Raw genomic sequence first — 24,751 nt, 5'->3', positions numbered from 1 at the left:
GTGATTTAAAATTCTTTTTCTAAACTTTGCGAACATTCTGTACAAACCAAATTAGTGCTGAGGAAAAAAGGAAAAATGGATTTCAAGTTGCTCAAGGTTCCTAAAAAGGTGAAAAAGTTTAATGAAACAAATGCTCATATGACCAACACCCATTTTCAATTTCAACATAGCAAACCTATTCGTTCTTAAGGCTAATTCAAAACCAAACATATTGGGGCTGGTGATTACTTAAGATAATTTATGCAATCATAAGCCAAAGATGCAAATTTGGCAAAAAGAAAACCAAGCAAGTAAGCAAAACTCTAACACATGTGGGATACACCCTCTCAGTATATAAAGGCCTGTCACTGTCCTTGGTACCAGGCACTCCCTGAGCTAAACAGCATCACCATGTCTGTTCGATACAGCTCAAGCAAGCAATACTCTTCCTCCCGCAGTGGAGGTGGAGGAGGAGGAGGATCATCCCTCAGAATTTCGAGCAGCAAAGGCTCTCTTGGTGGAGGATATAGCTCAGGGGGGTTCAGTGGTGGCTCTTTTAGCCGTGGGAGCTCTGCTGGAGGCTGCTTTGGGGGCTCATCAAGTATCTATGGAGGAGGATTAGGCAGTGGCTTTGGTGGGGGCTATGGAAGTAGCTTCGGTGGGAGCTATGGAGGCAGCTTTGGAGGGGGCTATGGAGGAGGTGGCTTCGGAGGGGGCAGCTTCGGAGGCGGCAGCTTTGGAGGTGGTTTGGGTGGTGGATTTGGAGATGGTGGCCTTATCTCTGGAAATGAAAAAATAACCATGCAGAATCTCAATGATCGCCTGGCTTCCTACTTGGACAAAGTTCGGGCTCTGGAAGAATCAAACTATGAGCTAGAAGTCAAAATCAAGGAGTGGTATGAAAAGTATGGCAATTCAAGACAGCGAGAGCCTCGTGATTACAGCAAATACTACCAAACCATTGATGATCTTAAAAATCAGGTAAGGGGCATTTTTTAAATGCAACTTTAAGCCTCTTTTTGTGCATGTAATTCTGATAGATAATATTTTAATCAACTACAATGTTCACTGTGTTTGACTACATTACTTTCTTGCTTCCATGAGCAATCCAGTCTCTTCAAAGGTAAACAGCTGTGAGGGTACAGTCATTGCAATCTTCATCCAACATGTGTGTTGTGTATCTTACAGGATGGGGGGATTACTAAGAATTTTTTATGTTTTAATGAGTGTAAGTGTCCACAGTTAAAATACATTAGAAAATGTACAAACACAGGAACTGAAAGAATTATTCAATGAATCAGAAAATATTATTCAGACTGATAACAACAAATACTCACTAATGACACTGTAAGAAACATGAATTTTCCAATATGAAAATGGAGTATTGCTTGCCTTGAGGGAATTTTTGAATTGCACTGTGTGCAGTTTATATTCACTTAGAATATATATTTAAAACAAGTTAAACCAAATACAGGTACAAGGCAGTCAAAAGTTAGCTGAAATACACAGAAATTACACAGGTGTAAGTGCAGGACATGAATGCAGGAACACAGCTACATAACTCCAGTTGGTTTTCAGAAAGGGAGGATATAGAAATAGAAAAGTATGGAAACTTCAAGAGAACAAACGACTCAATCTTAAGTATATAGGTAAGACTGGATTGTCAGATTTAAAATAAAAATTCCCCAAGACTTAGTAATAGAACACCACAGAAATGTAGTTCATCTTTGCCACTATAAAAGCTGTGTCTGTATCTTATTTCTTGGTCTCTCCTTCCAGATCTTCAACCTGACAACAGACAATGCCAATATCCTGATTCAGGTTGATAATGCCAGGCTGGCAGCCGATGACTTCAGGCTGAAGTAAGCTAAGCAAATGTGGTACAATACTGTCACAATAAATATGAGATGTTTTTAACAATGTATGCCCACAAGAGCATTTACATTTTCCTGAATTCATTCAAATTTAAACTATACTGGAGCTGTCAAGAGAAATTTTCAACCTCAGTATTACGTTTTAGGCAATATTATAAGAAGATGCACTTTAAAGTAAATGCTAAGTTTCTTTGCATTAAACCACTAATATCCCTATGTGAATCAGAGTATGATAAATGTTGCCAAGATATGAAGTCAACTCTTTACTTGGTTTCTAAACAGTCCCTACCCAGGAATACCTCCCTGATATAAGTTATACCCAGTATTTGTATCTTGTTTCAGGTATGAAAATGAGGTAACCCTGCGCCAGAGCGTGGAGGCCGACATCAATGGCCTGCGCAGGGTGCTGGACGAGCTGACCTTGACCAAGACCGACCTGGAGATGCAGATCGAGAGCTTGACCGAGGAGCTGGCCTACCTGAAGAAGAACCACGAAGAGGTGACATGAAGTTATACTTCCCCCAGCCAAAAAGGGACTCGGGGTCATGAAGCAGTCATTAAATATTTCTGTTCCTCAAACAGGAAATGAGAGACCTTCAAAATGTATCCACTGGTGATGTGAATGTGGAAATGAATGCTGCCCCAGGTGTTGATCTCACTGAACTTCTGAATAACATGAGAAGCCAATATGAACAACTTGCCGAGAAAAATCGCAGAGACGCCGAAGCCTGGTTCAATGAAAAGGTAGTTCATCTTCTTTTGTAGCAAAGTCAATGGTGGTTTGGTTATTAGTTCAGATTTTTCTCATCAGATCCCTGTTTTTAATATTCTAGAGCAAGGAACTCACTACGGAAATCAACAGTAACCTTGAACAAGTATCGAGCCATAAATCTGAGATTACTGAGTTGAGACGCACTATTCAAGGCCTGGAGATTGAGCTACAGTCCCAACTAGCCCTAGTAAGTAAATAATTCTCTGGAGAAATAACATCATTTTATCATGCGTTTCATCCTCACATAAGAATAGGCAATATAAAAGAAAATGCAGAGTCGAGGGTAAAGAAGTAGAAATAAAATTGAAGCTTTTTGTTAATGGGAGAAAAGTATTATTGGCATTGATCGAAATATGCTGAAATTGAAATATTATTAAACATAAAACACAAATCTGTTCGTTTTCTTTATTCTTCTCATGAAATTATTAAACAAGCCTCACTGTACTTAAGTGAACAATGAAGTAGTTAGGTTACAATATATTCTTTCCTCTTCAGAAACAATCCCTGGAAGCCTCCTTGGCAGAGACAGAAGGTCGCTATTGTGTGCAGCTCTCTCAGATTCAGTCCCAGATCTCCTCTCTGGAAGAACAACTGCAACAGATTCGAGCTGAGACTGAGTGCCAGAATGCCGAGTACCAACAACTCCTGGATATTAAGATACGACTGGAGAATGAAATTCAAACCTACCGCAGCCTGCTAGAAGGAGAGGGAAGGTAAATTACAGAAAATGTTTAAATCGTCCCAGTTGCTTTTATTTGGTGTTCCAAGCCGCAAGGCTTTTCCCAAAACTCAAGGATGTCAGAGGATGGGAGAAAGTGGAAAGAGAGGAGACCAAGTACACAAGAAGGCGTATGCAATCAGCCTCAATGTCCCAACGAATATGACCCAAGAAAGATTCTTAGGCTTGGGTGCATATATAATTGTTTTAAAAGAACGGGTTCATAATCGGCAGGGGTGATTTTCCTCAAAACACGTTTTGCCTAGGTTATAAGGTAACAATAACCTGGAAATAGACTCACAGCTTCACACGTTAGAGCTAACGGGAAGTAACGTTTACTCTCCAAGTTCCGGCGGCGGCTCCTACGGCGGCGGGCGCGGCTATGGCGGAAGTTCCGGCGGCGGCGGCGGCGGCTACGGCGGCGGAAGCTCCAGCGGCGGCTACGGCGGCGGAAGCTCCAGCGGTGGCGGCCACGGCGGTAGTTCCGGCGGCAGCTACGGCGGCGGAAGCTCCAGTGGCGGTGGCCACGGCGGCGGAAGCTCCAGCGGAGGCCACAAATCCACCACTACAGGGTCCGTTGGAGAGTCCTCATCTAAGGGACCAAGGTCAGCAGAAACTAGCTGGGGTAATCAGAATTAGTTTTAACTTTTTGATGGGTTTTTTGGTTGCTGTTTTTTGGTTTTGTTTTTTTAAGTTCTGTAACTTTTTTTTTTTAGAATTATTTTAAAAATTAAAATCTTATAAAATCTTTGCTTTTTTTAACCGACTATAGTTGTTGACTCCAGTCTTGAGGGGAAAACGATATTGTCTAAAATGCTGTAGCTTTGGTGTTTTTTAAAGTAACTGTAAAGAAGTTTTCCTTTTTTTCACTTTGGTGTATTTTTTTTTTTTTTTTTGCATTTAGATATTTTGATACAGATATTTTGGGTAGTAAATATCTTTGATTTAGCTCTTTTGCTCGTTATTTAGTAAGGACCCAACAAACTGTAGTCTAAATTCTATTGTTTTTATTGTAATTATCTTACAGATACTAACAAAACCAGAGTGATCAAGACAATTATTGAGGAGTTGGCACCTGATGGTAGAGTCCTTTCATCTATGGTTGAATCGGAAACCAAGAAACACTACTATTAAGCCGCATTAAGAGGAAAGAGTCTCCCCTCACACAGGCCATTATGCATAGATGCATGAAAAAAAATCTCCAAGAAAACACTTCAGTCTTAATGGCCTATGGAAATAGGTCCACTCCTTGATCATAAGGTGTCTAAACGGTGTTTTGTGGTTTCTGTATTTCTCCTTTTCACTTTACCAAAAAGTATTCTTTACTTTTTGGAAAAAAAGAAAAACTTTCTATTCTCATTTACTAATGAATTTCAATAAACTTTCTTACTGATGCACTATCCATTTGGTCAGAATTGTCTTTATTTGAATTAGACAATTTTCAACATTAAAGATTAGTAAAGTATCATTTGAAGATTGATTTATCCAGAAATTCTGAAGACAAATTATGATTAGGATTTCTCTGTATCCATTTTTTAATCTTATGGGTATGTTGGACCAATGTTAATAATCTCACTGAGGAAAAAGTCCATGAGTCACCAGTTACTCTTTCTTTAAGATACAAAGTATGTTGACAGCTCCCAGTTCTCTGGCTTTGAATTAAGTCCTAGAAACTATGAAAAGTCTCAATACCCCAAAGATTAAATTAATTGGACATTTCACATTTTCTGATCACTTGCCTTCTCACATTTAGCTGTTCTTATTAACATTTTCTTCTCATTACTATATTGCTTCTGCCCCATTGCTACACAGCCAAAGAGATAGCTTCCAACACTTACTAGCCAGTAAAATCATATCACCCTGACAAAATTATTTGGTGTCTATCAGACAAACAGGAGAAGCACTGTCAAGACATGGTGATACCAATTTAGCCAAAAGACACCTGTATGTCTCTACTTTGACCAATTAGTACAGTGACCAGTACTAAAGACCTGGTTCTTAAAAGGTCAATGCAATCACATCCTTCAGTCAATAAGAACCCAACTGACATTATTATTCTGTGAGTATATGGGGTAGGTAAGGGTTGGATTTACTCTCTGACCCTAAGACTACCTTGTGTTCCCTGGTGGGTTCCTAGGTTATCCTTGTCCACCAAATAGCCTTTCTTAGTATCCTTACTGATTTGAGCTCCAGTTCTCCCAAGGACCTGAAACCAGCCACTTGATTGAGACTTCTGCTGGGTAAACCCCACACTCTGTATCCCAAACTGATCACTGAGGCTGTGTTTTACTATGAATGGACTTTGTTATAGTGAACACGCCTTGACCTACCTGGCACCAAACATTACCACAGACTCTGCTTTAGTGCACATGACTTTCTATGTGTACTGGCCACCCTTCTTGGGAGCCAGTCTGTTGAAGTCCTAAGATGCTGCCTTGCAATGCCCTGAAACAGGGATGGGTAAGGGTTCTTTGAGAGGAGAAGGGAGCAACAGAGGATGAGACAGTTGTATGGCATCATTGACTCAATGGACATGAATTTGAGCAAACTCCAGGAGATAGTGAAGGACAGGGAAGCCTGGTGTGCTGTAGTCCATGGGGTCGCAAAGAGTTGGACATGACTTTTTAACTGAACAACAACTGTGTATATACTATTATTCAAAAAAACTCTTATTATTATTATCTAGCAAAATTAACCAAGTCCCTGGGACCTAGATTATTGTTCTTAATCTGAGTTGGCCATTCTCATTATTCTGAATAAGGGTTTTCATATTCAATAACATGGATTTGAGACAAATGCAAATACATTATTATGAAATAGTTATGTGCTCCAAGCCAGGATCTCATCTGGTAAGTTATTTATCTGGCTGGGTGGTGACCCAAACCTTCATTCCTAAAAGGTCTGAATCATGGTGGTCCTGTCTTCTTACTTTTTCCATCTTCTAATATCTCTTTAAAGCATTTATATTTAATTTTCTTTATAAAATAGCTTATCTCTGATGGAAAACTACTTTCTTGATGGGTGTTTTATAATCTGATTGTGGTAATTATTTCTCGACACATGTATTAATACATCAAGTCATCACACTGGACACCTTAAACTTATACAGTACTGTATATGATATCCCAGTAAAACAAACAAACAAAAAAAACTACTCTCTTGACTGGACTCTGAAACTCTAGTTTCATAAAAACAGTGTATCTAAGCAATTTTATTTTAACAAGGACATTCGTTTTTATAGTTTAAAAAGTTATTGTTAGCTGTGCAGATCACTATTTTTACTACAAAGATTTATCATGTAGCTATTAATCAAAAATCCTGTACACATTCTTACAGATTATAAAGTTGTTACAGAGTCCTGCTATTTAAGCAGGGAAGTGTCCACTGAGACTATCAGAGCCAATTTTGAGACTCACATGAAATCATACTAAACAGCAAAAGCTTGTATCTCCAAAGATTCTGCTTTATGCTGCTAAAAGTCTTGGAACTTTGCACACTAACATTGATGTCCATGATGACTTGATATTTTGGGGGGGGCATGGAGAATAACTTTGTTATGGCCAGCATAGGGAAGCAGCTTGAGTTAGTTTAATTAAATAAGGTTCATCTAGCATTTCCCATCTAGACTGCATCTTAAGAGTGGAAATTAGGGAAAGAGCTCATTTGTAGTTATAGGCATGCATTTCAAAGTCAGTGATTCCTGGACTTCATATTCTCGCACTGGCATTTACAAATCATGTAAATTTTGGACAAGTAACTTGAACCATCCTAAGTCTCAGTTTTCTTATCTACACAGTAAGGATAATAATTACCTCATATGAGATTATTGTTTCCTCATTTGGGGATAATATGAGTTAATAAAAATGTGTGCTTAGTTGTCAGTCATGCCCGATTCTTTGCAACACCATGGACTGTAGCCCACCAGGCTCCTCTGTCTACGGGGATTCTCCAGGCAAGAATAGTGGAGTGGGTTGCCATGTCCTCCTCTAGGGGATCTTCCCAACCTGGGAATTGAACCTAAGTCTCCTGCATTGCAGGCTGATTCTTTACCATCTGAGTCACCAAGGAAGTTAATAAAGCCCTTAAAAAATGCCCCCTGTACTGAAGAAAGAGTATTATGTTCATTTTCAAAGAAATATGCTTGTTGGCTAAATAACTGAGTTTCTCCAAAGATGGACAAGAGCATCACAATAAGTCATTAGAGTAGGTGATCACTAACATCGTCTACCAAGAGGTAGAGGACCAGGTCAGGTTGCTGTCCTAGGGCTGCAAAACTAAATTCCAGTGTCACAAAGGTTATGATTAATCCAGTTCTGGGAATGTGAAGTCTGATAAAATATAGCAAGAAGTTTGTGAAAGTAAGTGGGAAGGACCAGATGATCACCCCAAAGATCTGAGATAGTTGACCAGCCCTGAAAGCTACAGCTGTGGTCAGCCTGATCATGATGCAAACTATCCAGGCTGTGTCCTTGGATGACACAGGGAAACAAATCACAAAAGAAATAAAACCTGTCTGGAAACTAGGTACAAAGGATTTTTTTTTTTTTTTGAAGGATACTTTTTGAACCAGGTTGTCCCACAGAAAAAGACATGCCAAAAGAAGAAGGATTCTTTGAGTTGTCATCTTGCTCCTTAGTTTCTAGATAAAAATACAAACACTGAGACTTCTCTGGTGGTCCAGTGGTTAAGAATCCTCCTGCCAGTGAAGAGGACTTGGGTTCATTCCCTGTTCTGGGAAGATCCCACACGTCTTAGAGCAACAAAGCCTATGAGCCACAACTACTGAAGTCCTCGTGCCTAGAGTTCATGTGCTGAAACAAGAGAAGACACTGCAGTAAGAATCCTTTGCCCACAGCAAAGAATAGCCCCCAATTGTCACAACTAGAGAAAGCCTAAGCACAGCAATGAACACCCAGTGCAGCCAAAAATAAAACTAACTAATTAATTATTTAAAAAAAAAAAAAACAGAAACACCATCCACATGCTAACATTGATTTAAAAGGTCTTTCCAGCCTAACATCAGTCTGTGTGAAGAAATTGTTGTGAATTGGTATAAACATTGGATATTATCTCAGAGAACAATTTGGGTAGTATTCTGAAAATAGTGTTGTCCAAGATTTTAGCAAAGAAAAAAAATCACATACTTAAGCTTTCAATTAATCTTTCCTATACGGAATAAGTTATCTAAGAAGAAATGCTAGAAAAGTATAAAGAAATGGGTTCGAAGGTTAGTTGAACCACGACCAAGCCAATGACCCCTTTAGAAGAGGAATTCTCACTAAAAGTTTTGATCTATTACTATGTGTTGGAATGCAAACTGGTGCAGCCACTATGGAAAACTGTATGGAGCTTCCTCAAAAAGCTAAAAATAGAGTTGCCGTACGATCCAGCAACCCCACTCCTGGGCATATACCTAGACAAAACTATAATTCAAAAAGATACATGCACTCCTATGTTCACAGTGGCTCTATGGCACTATTCCACACAATGGAATAATACTCAATCATTAAAAATAATAAAATAATGCCATTTGCAACAACAAAGATGGACCTACAGATTATCAAACTAAGTAGAGTCAGAAAGAGAAAGACAAATACCATATGATATCACTTATATGTGGAATATAAAATATGACACAAAATGAACATACCTACAAAACAAAAACAAGCTTACAGATATAGAGAACAGACGTGTGGCTGCCAAGGGGGAGAGGCAGTGGGGGTGGAGAACTGGCAGTTTGGGATTAGCAGACACAAACTAATTTACATAGGATGGACAAGCAACAAGGTCATATTACATAGCACAGCGAGACTCCCACTAAGCTACAAGTGAAGTCGCTCTGTCGTGTCCAACTCTTTGGGACCCCATGGACCGTAGCCTACCAGGCTTCTCCATCCATGGGATTTTCCAGGCAAGAGTACTTGAGTGGGTTGCCATTTCCTTCTCCAGGGGATCTTCCCGACCCAGGGATCAAACCCAGGTCTCCCGAATTGTAGGCAGACGCTTTACCATCTAAGCTACCAGGGAAGCCCTATTACATAGCACAGGATATCCAATATCCTGCGATAAACCACAGTGGGAAAGAATATGAAAAGGATATATATGTATAAGTGAGTCACTTTACTATACAGCAGAAATTGTACAACACTGTAAACCAACTTAGAATACCTGGTGTGAAGAACTGACTCATTTGAAAAGACCCTGATGCTGGGAATGACTGAAGGCAGGAGGAGAGGGGGACAACAGAAGATGAGGTGGTTGGATGGCATTACTGACTCAATGACATGAGTTTGAGTAAGCTCCAGGAGTTGGTGATGGACAGGGAAGCCTGGCGTCCATGAGATCACAAAGAGATGAACACAACTAAGCAACTGAACTGAACTGTAAACCAATTATGTTTCTATAAATTTTTTTGTGTGGATCTATAGAGCCTCAGTAAGGTTTTGTGAAGTAAGAAATTTGAAGGGAAGACTAAAAGCAGAGGACTTCCCTGGTGGTTAAGACTCCACGCTTTCAATGCAGGGGTTGTGGGCTTTGATCCCACAACCTAAGTTTTTGATCCCACAAACTAAGATCCCACATGCTGTGTGGCACAGCCAAAAAAATATTTTTTTAATTAAAAAAAAAAAGATTAGTAGAAGAATGGAACTAAAATGCATTTTGACAGATTAATAACTTGTTGTAAAGATAAAAAGAAGTGGGATATGGCCAATACACACATGAAAAGATGTTTGACCTCACTAATCATTTGCTGCTGCTAATGCTAAGTCGCTTCAGTCGTGGCCAACTCTGTGCGACCCCATAGACAGCAGTCCACCAGGCTCTGCCGTCCCTGGGATTCTCCAGGCAAGAACACTGGTGTGGGTTACCATTTCCCTCTCCAATGCGTGAAAGTGAAAAGTGAAAGTGAAGTCGCTCTGTTGTGTCTGACTCCTAGCAACCCCAGGGACTGCAGCCTTCCAGGTTCCTCCATCCATGGGATTTTCCAGGCAAGAGTGCTGGAGTGGGTTGCCATTGCCTTCTCCAAATCATTTAGGGAAACTCAAACCAAAACTATAGTGAGACACCAGGTCACATGCATTAGGATACCTACTATCAAAAAAAAAAAAAAAGTAGCAAATGTTGGCAAGAATGTGGAGAAATTGGAATACGTGTGCCCTGTTGGTGGAAATGTAAGATAGATTAGCTGTTGCAGAAACCAGTAGGATGCTTCCTCAAAATATTTTTTTAAAATACCAGCAATTCCACTTCTGTGTATGCAGCTAAAAGAATTGAAATCAGGGTCTTGAAGAGCTATTTGTGCGTGCCACGTTCAAAGCAGCATTGTTTACAAGGCTCATCCTGGCTTGATTCACTCAGTTTGTATCCTTGAACACAGTCCTTTTATTCAGTTTCCTCATCTTTAAATCAGAGGAAGGACACCTCTCTCCCTAATTCCCAAATTCATCGTAAAGCTCAAGTATGATAATTGACAAGAAATTCCTTCAGAACTTGTAAAGCTTGATATAAACATAAGGGGATTTTGTCTTTATATTCATCATGCTCTAGACTTTGAAAACGTAAGTGTTGAGGTAGGTTCTTGCTGTCGTGCTGTGTGTGTGCTCAGTCGTGTCCAGCTCTTTGCGGCTCCATGGACTACAAGTTACCAGGCTCCTCTGGCCATGGAATTTTCCAGGCAAGAATACTGGAGTGGGTTGCTATGCCCTCCTCCAGGGGTATCTTCCCAACCCAGGGATCAAACCTGCATCTCTTGTGTCTCCTGCATTAGCAGGCGGATTCAGGGGTTTAATCATTTCCTGCGGAGGGCATGTATGATCCAGGTTGAAGTCAGCCCCAAGAACATACATTTGCAGGTGAGCACTGCCCTCTGGTGGAAATAGAAGGGTAGGGGCAGGGGCAGTTAACGACGTGGGAGCGCCAGAGGTGATGCCGAGAAGCTGCTTATTTAAATTTATGCATTAACAACAACAACAAAATCTTCCCTTTTTTGGTCACACATGTTCCTTTGGAAATATTTTCTCTACATATACAGAATGTGGACCTGTTATGCCAAAGTGAAAGTGAAATTCGCTCAGTTGTGTCTGACTCTTTTCGACCCCACGGACTATACAGTCCATGGAATTCTCCAGGCCAGACTAATGGAGTGGGTAGCCTTTCCCTTCTCCAGGGGATCTTCCCAACCCAGGGATTGAACCTAGGTCTCCCGCATTGCGGGTGGATTCTTTACCAACTGAGCTATCAGGGAAGCCTGTTACACCAATTATTTGTCTCATTATTATTACTTACAGTTCTCTGGTGGCTCAGATGGTAAAGAATCTGCCTGCAATGTGAGAAACCCATGTTTGATCCCTGGGTCAGGTAGATCCCCTAGAGAAGGGAATGGCTACCCACTCCAGTACTCTGGAGAATTCCATGGACAGAGGAGCCTGGTAGGCTACAGTTCATGAGGTTGCAAAGAGTTGGACATGACTGAGAGACATGAATTCAAATTCAATGATCACGCAAGCATTGAAGAGAGTCACAATGCTTTATATATTTTAATATCCTAATTCTTTGTTATTTCAATCATTCAATAACTTGATTAAAAGATTAATTTCACAACCCATACAGCATTTTAAGATTATTGATGGCAACATATAAAGCAGATATTCAGTAGAGTTATTACTTATATCTGAAATATGCTCACAATACAAGACTCTCAAGGTCACCTAAAAATATGCCACATCCTCACTTGGCAGGTAGCTGGTGACACTGAGCAAATTGTTTAACATTTCTGGGCCTTACTTGCCTCATCTGTCAAATAAAAAGGCTGAAATTGATGATGTCTCAAGCCCTCTGCAGCTCTAAAAAGATCCTACAACTTTGCCCAGAAAATGCATTTAAAGGCCATGTTGATGCCAGCCTCAGTACCAGCTAACTAGGTTTCAGACTGCTTGCACTAACAGAGTTCCAGGAGACGTCCTAACTGTCTTAGTGGCAAAGCAACTTCATTCTTCTCTCTGCCACAGAACTGGACCCAGTCAATCCCAACCAAGTCCCTCCTTCTCCCGTCCTCTCTTCTTCCTTCACCCCACTCGCCCACCAAAGCCTCAAGAGGAGGCTTCTCAGGTCATTTCTTGCCCACCTCTGCTTCCATCTCAGCTTGACCTCCCCAGACTGTCCACACTAGCTTATAACACAACCACAACAATAAAGCTATCCTTCGTTGACAGCTTTTCATTTACAGGGCATTGTACTGAGCCAAGTCTCCTTTAGTATGTCAACACAAAGAGATGGAAAGTCTTTTTATCCACATTTTGACAACTCTCTAAACCTTTTCTGCAGGTTTCCTTGCAGAAGGGTTCAACTGAAAAGACTTTTTATAATATTACACTTAATGTGTCTTTCTCCTGAATTCGCCCAGAAACTTTTTCTATTGGAAACTGATCATTCATTTCGTCTACCTCCCAACCCTCTCCTTTCTCTCTCCTCTCCTCCATTTCCCTTCCACCTCTCTCCTCATCCCCTCCCAACTCCACTTCCACATATCTAACATATAGACTTCAAGGCAGAATCCATATTCTCTATATACCCAATGCCACATCCAGCTTCCTGTCATTTCATTCTTAAGCTAAAATTCTTCTTTTGAGGCTGATGCTATCCAGTTACCTCCCCCACCACCACCACCACCACCACACCCTTCCACCATCCAAGGACTTCGGCACCTGGTTCACAATCCACTTCTCTTCATCTCCTGCCATCATAGGAGACTTCCTGTGTTAGATGGCTCATCTAACACTCCAGTTGAATTCCTACTCCAAGACTTCAGTGTCAGTCCATTTCTAACCTCTTATTCCAGCGATTGTTGGGTCCAGGCCCCATAGCTATTCACTAAACTTTATCAAGATCTGGGGTTATAGCTCAATTAGAATTCTAAACTCTGGCTTCCACTGTCCAACTTTAACCCACCATCCTTCATCTCTGTCAATCTCCTGCCCACTCCACCTGCTGTATATCCTCAAAAAAGTGCCCAATGACTCAATCTTTGTCTTTGTTCAGTGTATCTCTTCCTCTAGTCTTACTTCCTTCTTTACATATGGTCAATCACAGGCTTCCCAGGTGGCTGAGTAGTAAAGAATCTACCTGCCAATGCAGGAGATGCAGGAGATGGGGGTTTGATCCCTGGGTCAGGAAGATTCCCCTGGAGGAAGAAATGGCAACCCACTCCAATATTCTTGCCCGGAAAATCCCAAGGACAGAGGAGCCTGGTGGGCTACATCCATGGGGTCATAAAAGAGTTGGGACACAACTGAGCATGCACAAACTGTGGTCAATCACCTCAACTGTTTTCTCAAGAACACCAGAAACTTCTTTGCTATTTTTTTCTTTCTTCTGAGCCTGTCTTCAAACCCCAAATGCCCATCAGCCGATCATCTTCTCTCCTCCTACATGAAGATAACTTCCAAATATGCATTTAAATGTCATTACAAATGAGAGCTGGTCCTTCATTTCTTCCTGACAATCCCTTCACTTGTTGCTAGTCAGGCATTTTTCCCCATTCCAGGTACTTATTCTAAACATTCACACTTCCTATCTTCATATGAGACATTCCACCAACTCCTAAAACTCAGCTGGACCAAAGCTAACCCTAGTATCTTCCTCCTCCTATGTTTCCTATCTCAGTCAGTATTATAGGATTCCCAGCATCTGAAAGCAATTACCTAAGCTGCTGCTTCTACTGATGCTGCTAAGTTGCTTCAGTCATGTCCGACTCTGTGCAACCCCATAAACGGCAGCCCACCAGGCTCCCCCATCCCTGGGATTCCCCAGGCAAGAACACTGGAGTGGGTTGCCATTTCCTTCTCCAATGCATGAAAGTGAAAAGCAAAAGTGAAGACGCTCAGTTTTTGTGTCTGACTCCTAGCGACCCCATGGACTGCAGCCCACCAGGCTCCTCCGTCCATGGAATTTTCCAGGCAAGAGTGCTGGAGTGGGCTGCCATTGCCTTCTCCGAATTACCTAAGAGCCATCCCTAATTCTTATTCCTTGTTCTCCAAATTCAATCAACGACCATATCCTTTCAACTTCTTTCCATCCTACTACCTTCATCCTTTCCACCTGAACCATTGTCCTAGCCTTGTAACTGGCCTTATTTTTCATTTCAACCTGATTGTGTTGCCCCCTGCTTTTTACTTATGATTCATTTCAAAGTCTTTAATACAGACAGCTAAACATGATCCAGCCCCTATCTGATCCTGACCATACATTTCTCAAAGATTGTAACTATGCATTTTTCAATCTCTGCATTTATTTAGCATCAAGTCTTTATTTTTACACTTAGTACTGACTAACAAATGTAGTAGTTATACATTTTAAATAAAGGAATCAGTCAATATTTAGGTTATTGTTCAAGGTAACGAATAGATGTAATCATCACAGTAAGACAAGAGAAGTTAGTAGGATCATATATTTTTTAAAAACAACACAAGGTTTCTTGCTGTGGTGGGATAAAATATGTGTTTCTATAGCTAATGGTTCTTTATATCAATATATCTCTCTGGTAATTAAGACCCTACTGTAGCTGATGGTACCCTATCACAATCTTAACTTTTAAAACTTTATAATAACCTGTGTCAAATAATAATGGTATAGTCTTAGGGTCTAGATGAAAGTAAAGGATTACTCACCCAAAATTATAAGTTAAAATAATGAACTTAATATAGAATGAACCCTATTATATGTAAGATAACAAATATCCTGAAGCAACAACCCAGGATGGTAGACATTAATTTAGCCCCCAAAATCACCCAATTATACATAATTTCATGCTAATATGAATGATGCCTTTTTTCCTTTTGGCATGTATAACTCAAATAGAGACACCCCCCAATGTGTATAAAAGCCCAGAGAAGCCATCAGCACACAATATTCTGTTCTCCTCTGAAGTTACGGCTCTCCACAGACAAGGTGACCATTTCTCATACTGCCATGTCTCTCCGATTCTCTAGCGGGTCCAGGCATATTTGCCTACGGTCTGGAACTGAATCTGTCAGACCATCCAGTGGAGGCACAGGCTTTGCAGGTAGCAATGTGTATGGCAACTCTGGTGCTGGATGTGGATTTTCCTATGCTTTGGGAGGCGGCTTGGGCAGTCTTCCTGGTGGGGACCATGCTGGTGGTATCCCAGGAAGTGGTACCTGTGTTGGCTTTGCTGGAAGTGAAGGGGGACTCTTCTCTGGGAATGAGAAGGTGACCATGCAGAATCTTAATGACCGCTTGGCATCCTACCTGGATAACGTGCGAGCTCTGGAGGAGGCAAATGCTGAACTAGAGAGAAAAATCAAGAGTTGGTATGAAAAACATGGTCCTGGATCTTGCCATGGACTTGATCATGACTACAGCAGATATCACTTAACAATCGAAGATCTTAAGAATAAGGTGAGAATTTATTAATTAGTTTATTAAAAATAAACTAAGAATTTTTAGTTTAATTTAAAGAAATTTAAGAAATTTAAAACTAAGAATGATCTAGCAAATGACATAGAAGTAGAACAGGAAATGCTTCAGAACTGTTATGTATCATTTATATCATATTTATTATCTATTTTGAAACATAATTCTTCCTATTAGCTAAAAACAGGCACTTTGATTCATGAATGTCTATGCAACGTAAATGTTACTAGTTCCATTATTGCTTATTTTGAGATATATTCATTAATAAAGAAGTACTACAGTCTAAAAGTTATATGGAAAAAAGTAAAACCATATTTGTAATTTTTAAAAATAAAATTTTAAACCTTCTTGGTTATTACATAAGGAAGTGAGATTTTTTTATACCAAGGTTGATTGTGCAATGTTTTTTGTTTGTGTGCTTGTTTGTTTCCTGAAATAATAGGTTGTTAGAGCAGACTTACTGGTTGTGTTCTCCTGATTTCTTCCAGATCATCTCTTCCACTACGGCAAATGCTAATGTCATTCTGCAGATTGATAATGCCAGACTGGCTGCTGACGATTTCCGGCTAAAGTAGGATATATAAAATAATCACACCTAGAACATGGTTCTAGTCCACTTAAGGTGTTATATAAAATTTCAATTTCACCCCAAGTAGAACAAGCTATGGGCTTCCCAGGTGGCGCTAGTGGTAAAGAACCTGCCCGCCAGTGCAGAAGACATGAGAGACACAGGTTTGATCCCGACTGGAGAAGGGCATGACAACCCACTCTGGAATTCTTGCCTGGAGAGTCCCATTGGACAGAGGAGCCTGGTGGGCTAAAGTCCATAGAGTTGGGTAGAGTCGGACACAACTGAAGTGACTTAGCACGCACACACAGAGCAAGCTATAACCTACGAGATTAAAGGAAGTAACATGTGACAAAGCTACAACAAAATGCAATACAAAGCATGTTTTAAGATTACAATCAGCTAGACTCACATTTTTACATATTTATGACATTCTTGAGCCAAAATATCACTGTATTTCTAGGCCTGCCTAAAATAGTGTCAAGTACAAAGTAAATGTAAATATTTGTTTTAATTGACCAATTTACAATTTTTACTTTAAACTTCAATAAAATTCTGAAAAGGTCTATTTATACTTAATTGGGATATGCTATTGGAATTTGCATGACCAGATATTCATGCTGATTATTCTGCACAGAATTGTGTGAGAGGAGTGGAGGAGGACTTTCTTTGTACACATTATAATATTTAGAGACCTGATTTCATTTCTAACTTTCACTTAAAAGCAGTTGAGCAGTTGAGTAAAGCGGGTTTTACTTTTTGGTCTCTTGAGCTAGTCTACTTGGTGCTGAGATTCACTGAATGTCTCCCAAGGTATGAAAATGAGCTCGCCCTTCACCAAAACACAGAGGCTGACATCAATGGGTTACGGCGAGTCCTGGATGAACTGACGCTCTGCAGGACTGACCAGGAACTGCAGTATGAATCCCTGAGTGAGGAGATGACCTATCTCAAGAAGAATCATGAAGAGGTAGGGGAAGATTTAGCTCTAGTTATTTTAAATACTTGGGGGTGAAGACTAAATGACAATAGTAACTCATGTTCCTTATAATAATTCAAACAGTGCCAAGGCATATAAAACAAAGAATTCCATGTCTCCCGCTCTGCCCTTCTAATCTCATCCCCCAAGATAATACAGGGTTAACACTTTGATCTGTATCCTTCAATTTTCTGGCTGTCACAGCCTAACCTTAGGAAATTAATACATTACTTTTCTCTACCATGTCCAAATCCAGGAATGTTCAAATCTCAGTCCTTTCAGGTATTAAGTATCTTGGGCGGATAGTTTAACCTCTCTGTGCCTCCATTTCCCAATCTGTAAATTAAGTCTGGTAATAGTACCTACCGGTTAGAGACATTCATATCCCTAAACTGCTTTAGAACAATGTCTGGCATATAACAAGTGCTCAAGTGAGAGCTACTGTCCTTAAGGTGAGAGTTCCAAGAGGGCAGGGACGTTTATTTGTTCTTCCACTGCTCTAGTCCCAACAACAAGCACTCTCACTGACATGTAACTGAGAATTATATGCTTGATGCAAACTACTATACATAACATAAACAACAAGATCCTACTGCACCACACGGGAAACTATATTCAATATCTTTTTTTTTTTTTTTTTTTGCTGCACCCCATGGTATGTGGGCTCTTAGTTTCCCAACCAGGGGGATCCAACTCATGCCTTCTGCAATGGAAGCTGGGTCCTAACCACTGAACTGCCAGGGAATTCCCTACATTCAGTATCTTGTAATAACATTATCTATAATGGAAAAGAATATGAAAATGAATAGATATACATATATATGGATCATTTTGCTGTACAGGTGAAACTAACACAACATTGTAAATCAAGTATAATAAAAAAAATTTTTTTTAATAAAGGAAAAAAGAATTTAAGAACTCTCTGATCTTTGTACCCACTTCTCACTCAAAACGATAAAACACCTCTCTGGATGTTGTGGTGTTGGTTGTGGCTGTCTTAACAAATAACGAAGTAAATAGATGATTGGCATGACTACTGATCGAATAAGTCAACTTAAAAAAAATAATAATTCGTGCCTTAACTTAGACAATTCGAATTTAAGTCACAAACTGAGACCATCTAAAAAAGGAACAAGAGCGCAGGTGAGCACACACCGCCCTCAGGCCACAGTCAACGTCTCCCCGCAGGAGGTGAAGGCTCTGCAGTGCGTGGCCGGAGGCAACGTGAACGTGGAGATGAACGCGGCGCCCGGCGTGGACCTCACGCTTCTGCTGAACAACATGCGGGCCGAGTACGAAGACCTGGCCGAGCAGAACCGCAGGGACGCCGAGGCCTGGTTCAACGAAAAGGTGAGGGATGCCCAGCCCAGCCCGGCCGGTAGCCACCCTCGCCACACCCTACCCCAACACTCGTCACCCTGCATCCCTCCACCCCACCCCCTCACCCCCCTGACCACCCGCCCCCCTCCCCACGCACCCACCCACCCCCTGGCAAGCTCAGACCCGCTAACTCCTGGGCGCCGGGCCTTGCAGAGCGCCAGCCTGCAGCAGCAGATCTCTGACGACGCGGGCGCGGCCTCCTCTGCCCGGGGCGAGCTCACAGAAATGAAGCGCACGGTGCAGACCCTGGACATAGAGCTGCAGTCCCTCCTGGCGACGGTAGGTGAGAGCGCAGGTCAGTGACGCTAAAAAGTCTAACTGAACTTCTTCCCAGTCCCCCGGTTACAACTTCACCTCCAAATACTTAGTGGAGAGAGGAGGACAGACCCCGCCGAGACGCTCAGAGACACACAGCACTGCTTCCTCCCTGAGGTCTCTGAAGTTTCCTTCCCGCCCCTGCTCAGTGCCCACTTCCCGAAATCGGTCCTTTCTTCAGCTGGATGCAAAGCAAACAGCAGCAGCATTGGTCCACCTGACACGTGGCAAGCTTGTGTCAGGCTGTCAGGCAAAGCAGAGCTGGTATCAGCAGCATCTCCTAACACTGCTGAAATCCTGTTAAAGGCCACACTGTGCTTCCCACCAGGCAACGAAGGGGACACATCTGATTCCATGTGAGGACTGTTAGCCTCTTCAGCCTCAGGGCATACAGGGGAGACATCCCAACCCAACACACCCCAAAAGGCTTGGCATTCAGCCTTCTCTGGCACTTACTGCCAATTATTTCAAATATTTCCATGGACATAGCCCAGGAGGAAAACGGCTTCTCTTCTCCAGTGTCTGCTGGCAGCATTCAAAAGGCTTGGTTTTGAGAATTTTGGCACATGTGCTGGTCTAGGGGTTCCTGTCCTCATCAGAGGTTTCATGCCCCCTGAGGACACCAGGTTGACACAAATAGCCACTATTATACAAATGAGAACAGTAAGCAGAGAAGGAAAAGATACTCAAAACAATAGGAAGACTGATTTGATGTAGACACCCTAAAAAAGGCCAGGGCCTTCTTACCGTATCATATTTAGATTAGAAACTTTACCACTCGCTAACCCCATCTGAACAAGTGTGCCCCTCTCCTCCTTCACCTTCATCACCACTGCTGGCTGGTCCCCAAGACCCTCCTCCCTTCTACTTTGGGCCCCTGGAACCCTCCTCTCTTCCCCATTCCCTTCTTTCCTGCAACTAGAACCTGAGGACCTATCCTGCTGCCGTGTTCCTGAACACAAATCCTCCCTCTCGTTTTGGAGCTGCACTGAAGGAAATAAATTCCTGAGTTCCCAGAGCAGAATTTTAAGCACTTTCACAGAGAAGTAATGATATTAGAAAGTAGCTAGATTCCGTGCAACCAATAGTCCTGTAGTTTGGGCTCATGAAATAATCCATAAAAAAGCCCATCTTAACTTCCAACATAACCAAATAATAGAATCCATTCCTGAGATTCTTTGTGGTCAGATGATTTCTATAGTTTGGAACACAAACTGTGAACATGCTGGGAGTTGTCTAAATATGATATCTCAATGCTTCACATGCTTCCTGTGATGTACAAACTTCTAAGTTCATCCTTTCCTGTCTCCTCATTTACAAGCCAACCTTTACAGTAGGAAGATGTAAGATAGAGATGCTTATGGTCTGGTCTGATTTAGGACAGTATTAACAATCCTGACAAGGAGTATCATATGAGAACACTTTATCAGGGAAATTCAAGTTTTAAACACCTGAGCACGCACCTCCCTGATATCTGCCACTTGTCGCCTCAGTGTCCTATTACCAACCTGTTCACCTTCCACTTCTTTTCCCTGGAGAGCCCAGACCCACCCATGTGATGTACTGGTCAGCCTGTTTATCAAAGGCAGTGCTTCTTAGCTCCCTGAGACTCCTGTTTAATAATGAATCTTTTGCAACTCCCTCTTTATAATCCTAAAAATGGAGTCAAGAGATAATGTATTTAACAACACACAAAAGACTTTTAAAACCAGTGTCATGCCGTAACAGCAATCAAGAGGAAAAATAGAAGTTTTAAAATAATATATATTTAATATGTAAACACTTGGGCCCAACTACCCTGTAATGAAACAGACTGAGGCTGACACCTTCTTTTCATGGATAAGTTTCATTTTAAACAACATAAGATTGGGAGTTGGTCCACACAAGAATACAGAGAAAATGAAAGAGTGGAAATAGGAGTGTACAGGGAGGTAATAACTAATATCAAGAGACGTAATAACCACCCGGATGTGATACGATAATAGAAAGAGGAAAATTATATTAATTAAAGTAGAGATTACATGACAAGACAAATTACAGACTATGCAAGTGGAAATGAGGAGGTATAATATTCACAAGAGTAGCATTGAAATAATGACCTGTCCTGGATTAGGAAATATATCTCTTGTCTTGAAATCCCACCCGCGTGAGGGCATTCACACAATCTCAAGTGCTTATTAAAAGGCCTTTGACTGATGACAGAAAATCAAGGATGAATTAGAAAAAGAAACAGCAGCACAAAAAGCATTGGAACAGCAGTGGGGTAGATCTTTGGAGACAGTAGCAGAATAAGATTGAAAAACAACAGGCAACTCAATACGATCTCAAAATAAAATTGAAAGATTTCAAAATAAGATTGATTTCTTTTTTTTTTTAATTTTATTTTATTTTTAAACTTTACAAATTGTATTAGTTTTGCCAAATAGCAAAATGAATCCGCCACAGGTATGGTACCCCCCCAAACGTGTTTTCATATAAAGATTGATTGTTATATGTAATCATATCCAAATATGTGAATGTCTGCTGGAACAATCAGAAATCCGTGGGTCAGGTATCTCGTGCCAGGGACATCCATCGGGCCTGGCCCCCCAACCCAGTAAACGCCACTCGCTTCCCCTTTCTCTCCACCTCCTGTTTAACTGTGACAAGTGCCTCAGATTTCCAAAGCTCATCTAGGGAGCAGTACTGCCCTTTGCTGAGAAACACTAGTCTACGTGTCCTCCAAGTGGTCCTCCTTCATCCCTTGTTGTGACATCTTTTACGTCCTCAGAAACACTCCCTGGAGTGCTCCTTGATGGAGACGGAGGGCAACTACTGTGCCCAGCTGGCCCAGATCCAGGCTCAGATCGGGGCCCTGGAGGAGCAGCTGCACCAGGTCAGGACCGAGACCGAGGGCCAGAAACTGGAGTATGAGCAGCTCCTGGACATCAAGGTCCACCTGGAAAAAGAAATCGAGACCTACTGCCGCCTGATAGATGGAGACAGAAAGTAAGTAATGCCATTAGAAAATTCAGTTTTACCATTTCAAGCCACAAGCATAGACAGTCACTCCCTTCCATGCCTCCAAGGCTCTCCACTTCCTTCCCATTGCAGAAAAGCAAGGCCATCTCTTGCCTCAACTGTCCCCTCTTCCATACTTTGTACATCACAGCCGCATCTTCATCTGCCCTGGGTGATCCCAGTCATCCCTGCAGAAGTCTCCATTTGTTATCCTTTTAATCCTTGTGGGTTTCAAGCTGCATCCACCTTTCAGTTCATTCCTAACGTCACTGTTGTCCTGAAATAAATGTACTCTTTACAACCCCCCAGGATCTATATGTAAAATGTATACTTTTTCCTTAAGTTTTTAATTCTTGTGTTTTAAAAAAATCAAATGTAAATAAGATTGTTTTATATCCTCTCTTTAAATAACATTTAGTTATCTAAATGTTAGATTTAGATAACTAAAAATTTTAATATTTTCCTCTATAGAAAATGAAAATCTGTTTTGGGCCTACAAAGTTTGCTTGCATTTATGTTCATCCCTTGACTCAATGAATATTTATGAAGTGATGAACAAATATTACAGAATAAGCTGGATCTTTTTTTAACAGCTCATGCTCTAAATCAAAGGGCTTTGGATCAGGAAGCCCGGGGAATTCATCTAAAGGTAATAAAATCTAGTTTTCCTTCTATTTCAGCAAATATTTTTACATTAATGACAATCATACACTATGGCAACAGCCTGTCTATATTTAAGTAATTTTAACTAACGTGCTCTGAGCTTAAAGTATCCTGTTGAGTGGATACAACTATCCCAAACAATTACTATAAACCAGTACTTAACTCCCTCAACAAAAACAGACATATTATATTACGACAGTGGAATTCTTTGTCATGTAATATTTTAAGTTGAATATGTGTATTGCATATGTTTTATTTCTAGATTTATCCAGAACCACGCTGGTAAAGACGGTGGTTGAAGAGATAGATCAACGTGGTAAAGTTCTTTCATCGAGGGTTCAGTCCATTGAAGAAAAGACATCTAAAATGACCAATGGCAAGACAAAACAAAGAGTTCCCTTCTAGTTGTCACTTTTGAGAAAAGAATCATTTGGGGAAAGATCCTGCAAAACTTCATTATTCTAAATATCAAGGAGATAATAAAAACACTTTCTACCCTTAAAGATTAGTTACTTACCAAGAAAAAAATAATCCTGTTGTCTTAGTTACCTTTTTATAGAAAGTTGGGTGTTTGTTTTCAAATAAATAAAAAAGTAGATGTGCGCTTATGTCCATTCACTCATGACAAATAAATAATTGAGTTATTTTTTCCATGTCTAATTCATAGGGAAACATTTATGGAATATATTTTAACTTCCTTTTACCCTAGCTTTATATAATAGTCAATACCACATGGCATTTAAATATTAAACATTCACTAGGCATAATCTTTGTTGTTGTTGTTGACTCACTAAGTCACGTCCAACTCTTACGACCCCATGGACTGGACTATAACCTGCCAGGCTCCTCTGCCCATGGGATTTTCCAGGCAAGAATACCAGAGTGGGTTGCCATCTCCTTCTCCAGGGCATGTTCCTGATCCAGGGATCGAACTCATGTCTCCTGCATTGCAGGTCGACTCTTAATGCTGAGGTACTAGGGAAGCAGGCATAGTCTTTAAATCATTTTTACATGAGCAGGCAATCTGGAAGGAAATCAGTCCTGAATATGCATTGGAAGGACTGATGCTGAAGCTGAAACTCCAATACTTTGGCCACTTGATGCAAAGAAATGACTCATTGGAAAAGACCCTGATGCTGGGAAAGATTGAAGGCGGGAGAAGGGGACATCAGAGGATGAGATGGTTGGATGGCATCACCGACTCAATGGACATGAGTTTGAGTAAATTCCAGGAGCTGGTGATGGACAGGGAGGCCTGGTGTGCTGCAGTCCATGGGGTCGCAAAGAGGCAAACACAACTAAGCCAGCGACTGAACTGCAACTGAACTGAAGCAATCTGGAAAATTTTAGAAATTCTCCTGTGGTTGAAAACTTCCACCTCTAGATGGCGCATTCCTCGTGTTTCACCTATGCTGCTGCTGCTGCTAAGTCGCTTCAGTCGTGTCCGACTCTGTGCGACCCCATAGACGGCAGCCCGCCAGGCCCCACCATCCCTGGGATTCTCCAGGCAAGAACACTGGAGTGGATTGCCATTTCCTTCTCCAATGCATGAAAGTGAAAAGTGAAAGTGAAGTCGCTCAGTCGTGTCCGACTCTTAGCGACCCCACGGACTGCAGCCTACCAGGCTCCTCGGTCCATGGGATTTTCCAGGCAAGAGTACTGGAGTGGGGTGCCATTGCCTTCTGAGCCTATCTCAAACTCATTTGGAGATCTGGATACTTATCAGGATACCATTCTCCATAATCAGGATAATCTCAAAAGATCTACAGCAAAGAATCTCATGCCAATGACTCTTTTCTAGAGTAGAGGTTGGCAAGCTTCTTCTCTAAAATATTTGGCCCAAATAGTAAATATTTTAAGCTTTGCAGGCCATAAGTTCTCTATTTCAATGACTACTCAACTCATTCACTGAAATAGAAAGCAGCCATAAACAATAGATAAGAAAATAAGCATGGCTACCTTCCAATAAAACTTTAGTTATAGACACTGAAATTTGAATGGCCAATAATTTTGACATGTCAAAAAATATTTGTCCTTCTTTTGATTTTTTTTCAACCATTCAAACATAAAA

At 41.1% G+C, this 24,751-nt stretch overlaps 2 protein-coding genes and 1 long non-coding RNA gene across 6 annotated transcripts in view; 2 read left to right on the top strand and 1 right to left on the bottom strand.

Moving 5' to 3' along the window:
• Positions 1-3,716, bottom strand: part of LOC132343071 (uncharacterized) — a 37,520-nt gene extending 33,804 nt beyond the window's left edge. For both annotated transcript variants that reach the window (XR_009491750.1, XR_009491751.1), the window contains exon 1: positions 3,645-3,716. This is a non-coding gene — a long non-coding RNA (uncharacterized lncRNA). The remainder of the gene's footprint in view (positions 1-3,644) is intronic.
• Positions 324-4,743, top strand: KRT10 (keratin 10). 3 transcript variants are annotated; one of them, NM_174377.2, is made up of 8 exons: positions 324-960; positions 1,759-1,841; positions 2,196-2,352; positions 2,436-2,597; positions 2,687-2,812; positions 3,121-3,338; positions 3,691-3,948; positions 4,371-4,743. In NM_174377.2, the coding sequence occupies exons 1-8, from the start codon at positions 391-393 to the stop codon at positions 4,375-4,377; spliced, it is 1,581 nt and encodes a 526-aa protein (NP_776802.2). In that variant the 5' UTR covers positions 324-390; the 3' UTR covers positions 4,378-4,743. The 3 variants fall into 3 exon arrangements, with proteins under 3 accessions (NP_776802.2, NP_001372287.1, XP_059733703.1); NM_001385358.1 differs by having other exon boundaries at positions 3,691-3,968; XM_059877720.1 differs by having other exon boundaries at positions 330-960; positions 3,736-3,968.
• A 10,566-nt stretch (positions 4,744-15,309) lies between these two features.
• Positions 15,310-23,278, top strand: KRT28 (keratin 28). Its single transcript, NM_001080375.1, has 8 exons — positions 15,310-15,760; positions 16,264-16,346; positions 17,157-17,313; positions 18,511-18,672; positions 18,856-18,981; positions 21,788-22,005; positions 22,611-22,666; positions 22,943-23,278. Exons 1-8 carry the CDS (start codon positions 15,311-15,313, stop codon positions 23,083-23,085), a joined length of 1,395 nt encoding a protein of 464 aa, NP_001073844.1. The 5' UTR covers position 15,310; the 3' UTR covers positions 23,086-23,278.
• Positions 23,279-24,751: the final 1,473 nt, after the last annotated feature.

Source organism: Bos taurus, chromosome 19, assembly GCF_002263795.3.
Source record: "Bos taurus isolate L1 Dominette 01449 registration number 42190680 breed Hereford chromosome 19, ARS-UCD2.0, whole genome shotgun sequence".
Lineage (NCBI taxonomy): Eukaryota > Metazoa > Chordata > Mammalia > Artiodactyla > Bovidae > Bos > Bos taurus.
This window is presented reverse-complemented; position numbering and strand designations above follow the sequence as displayed.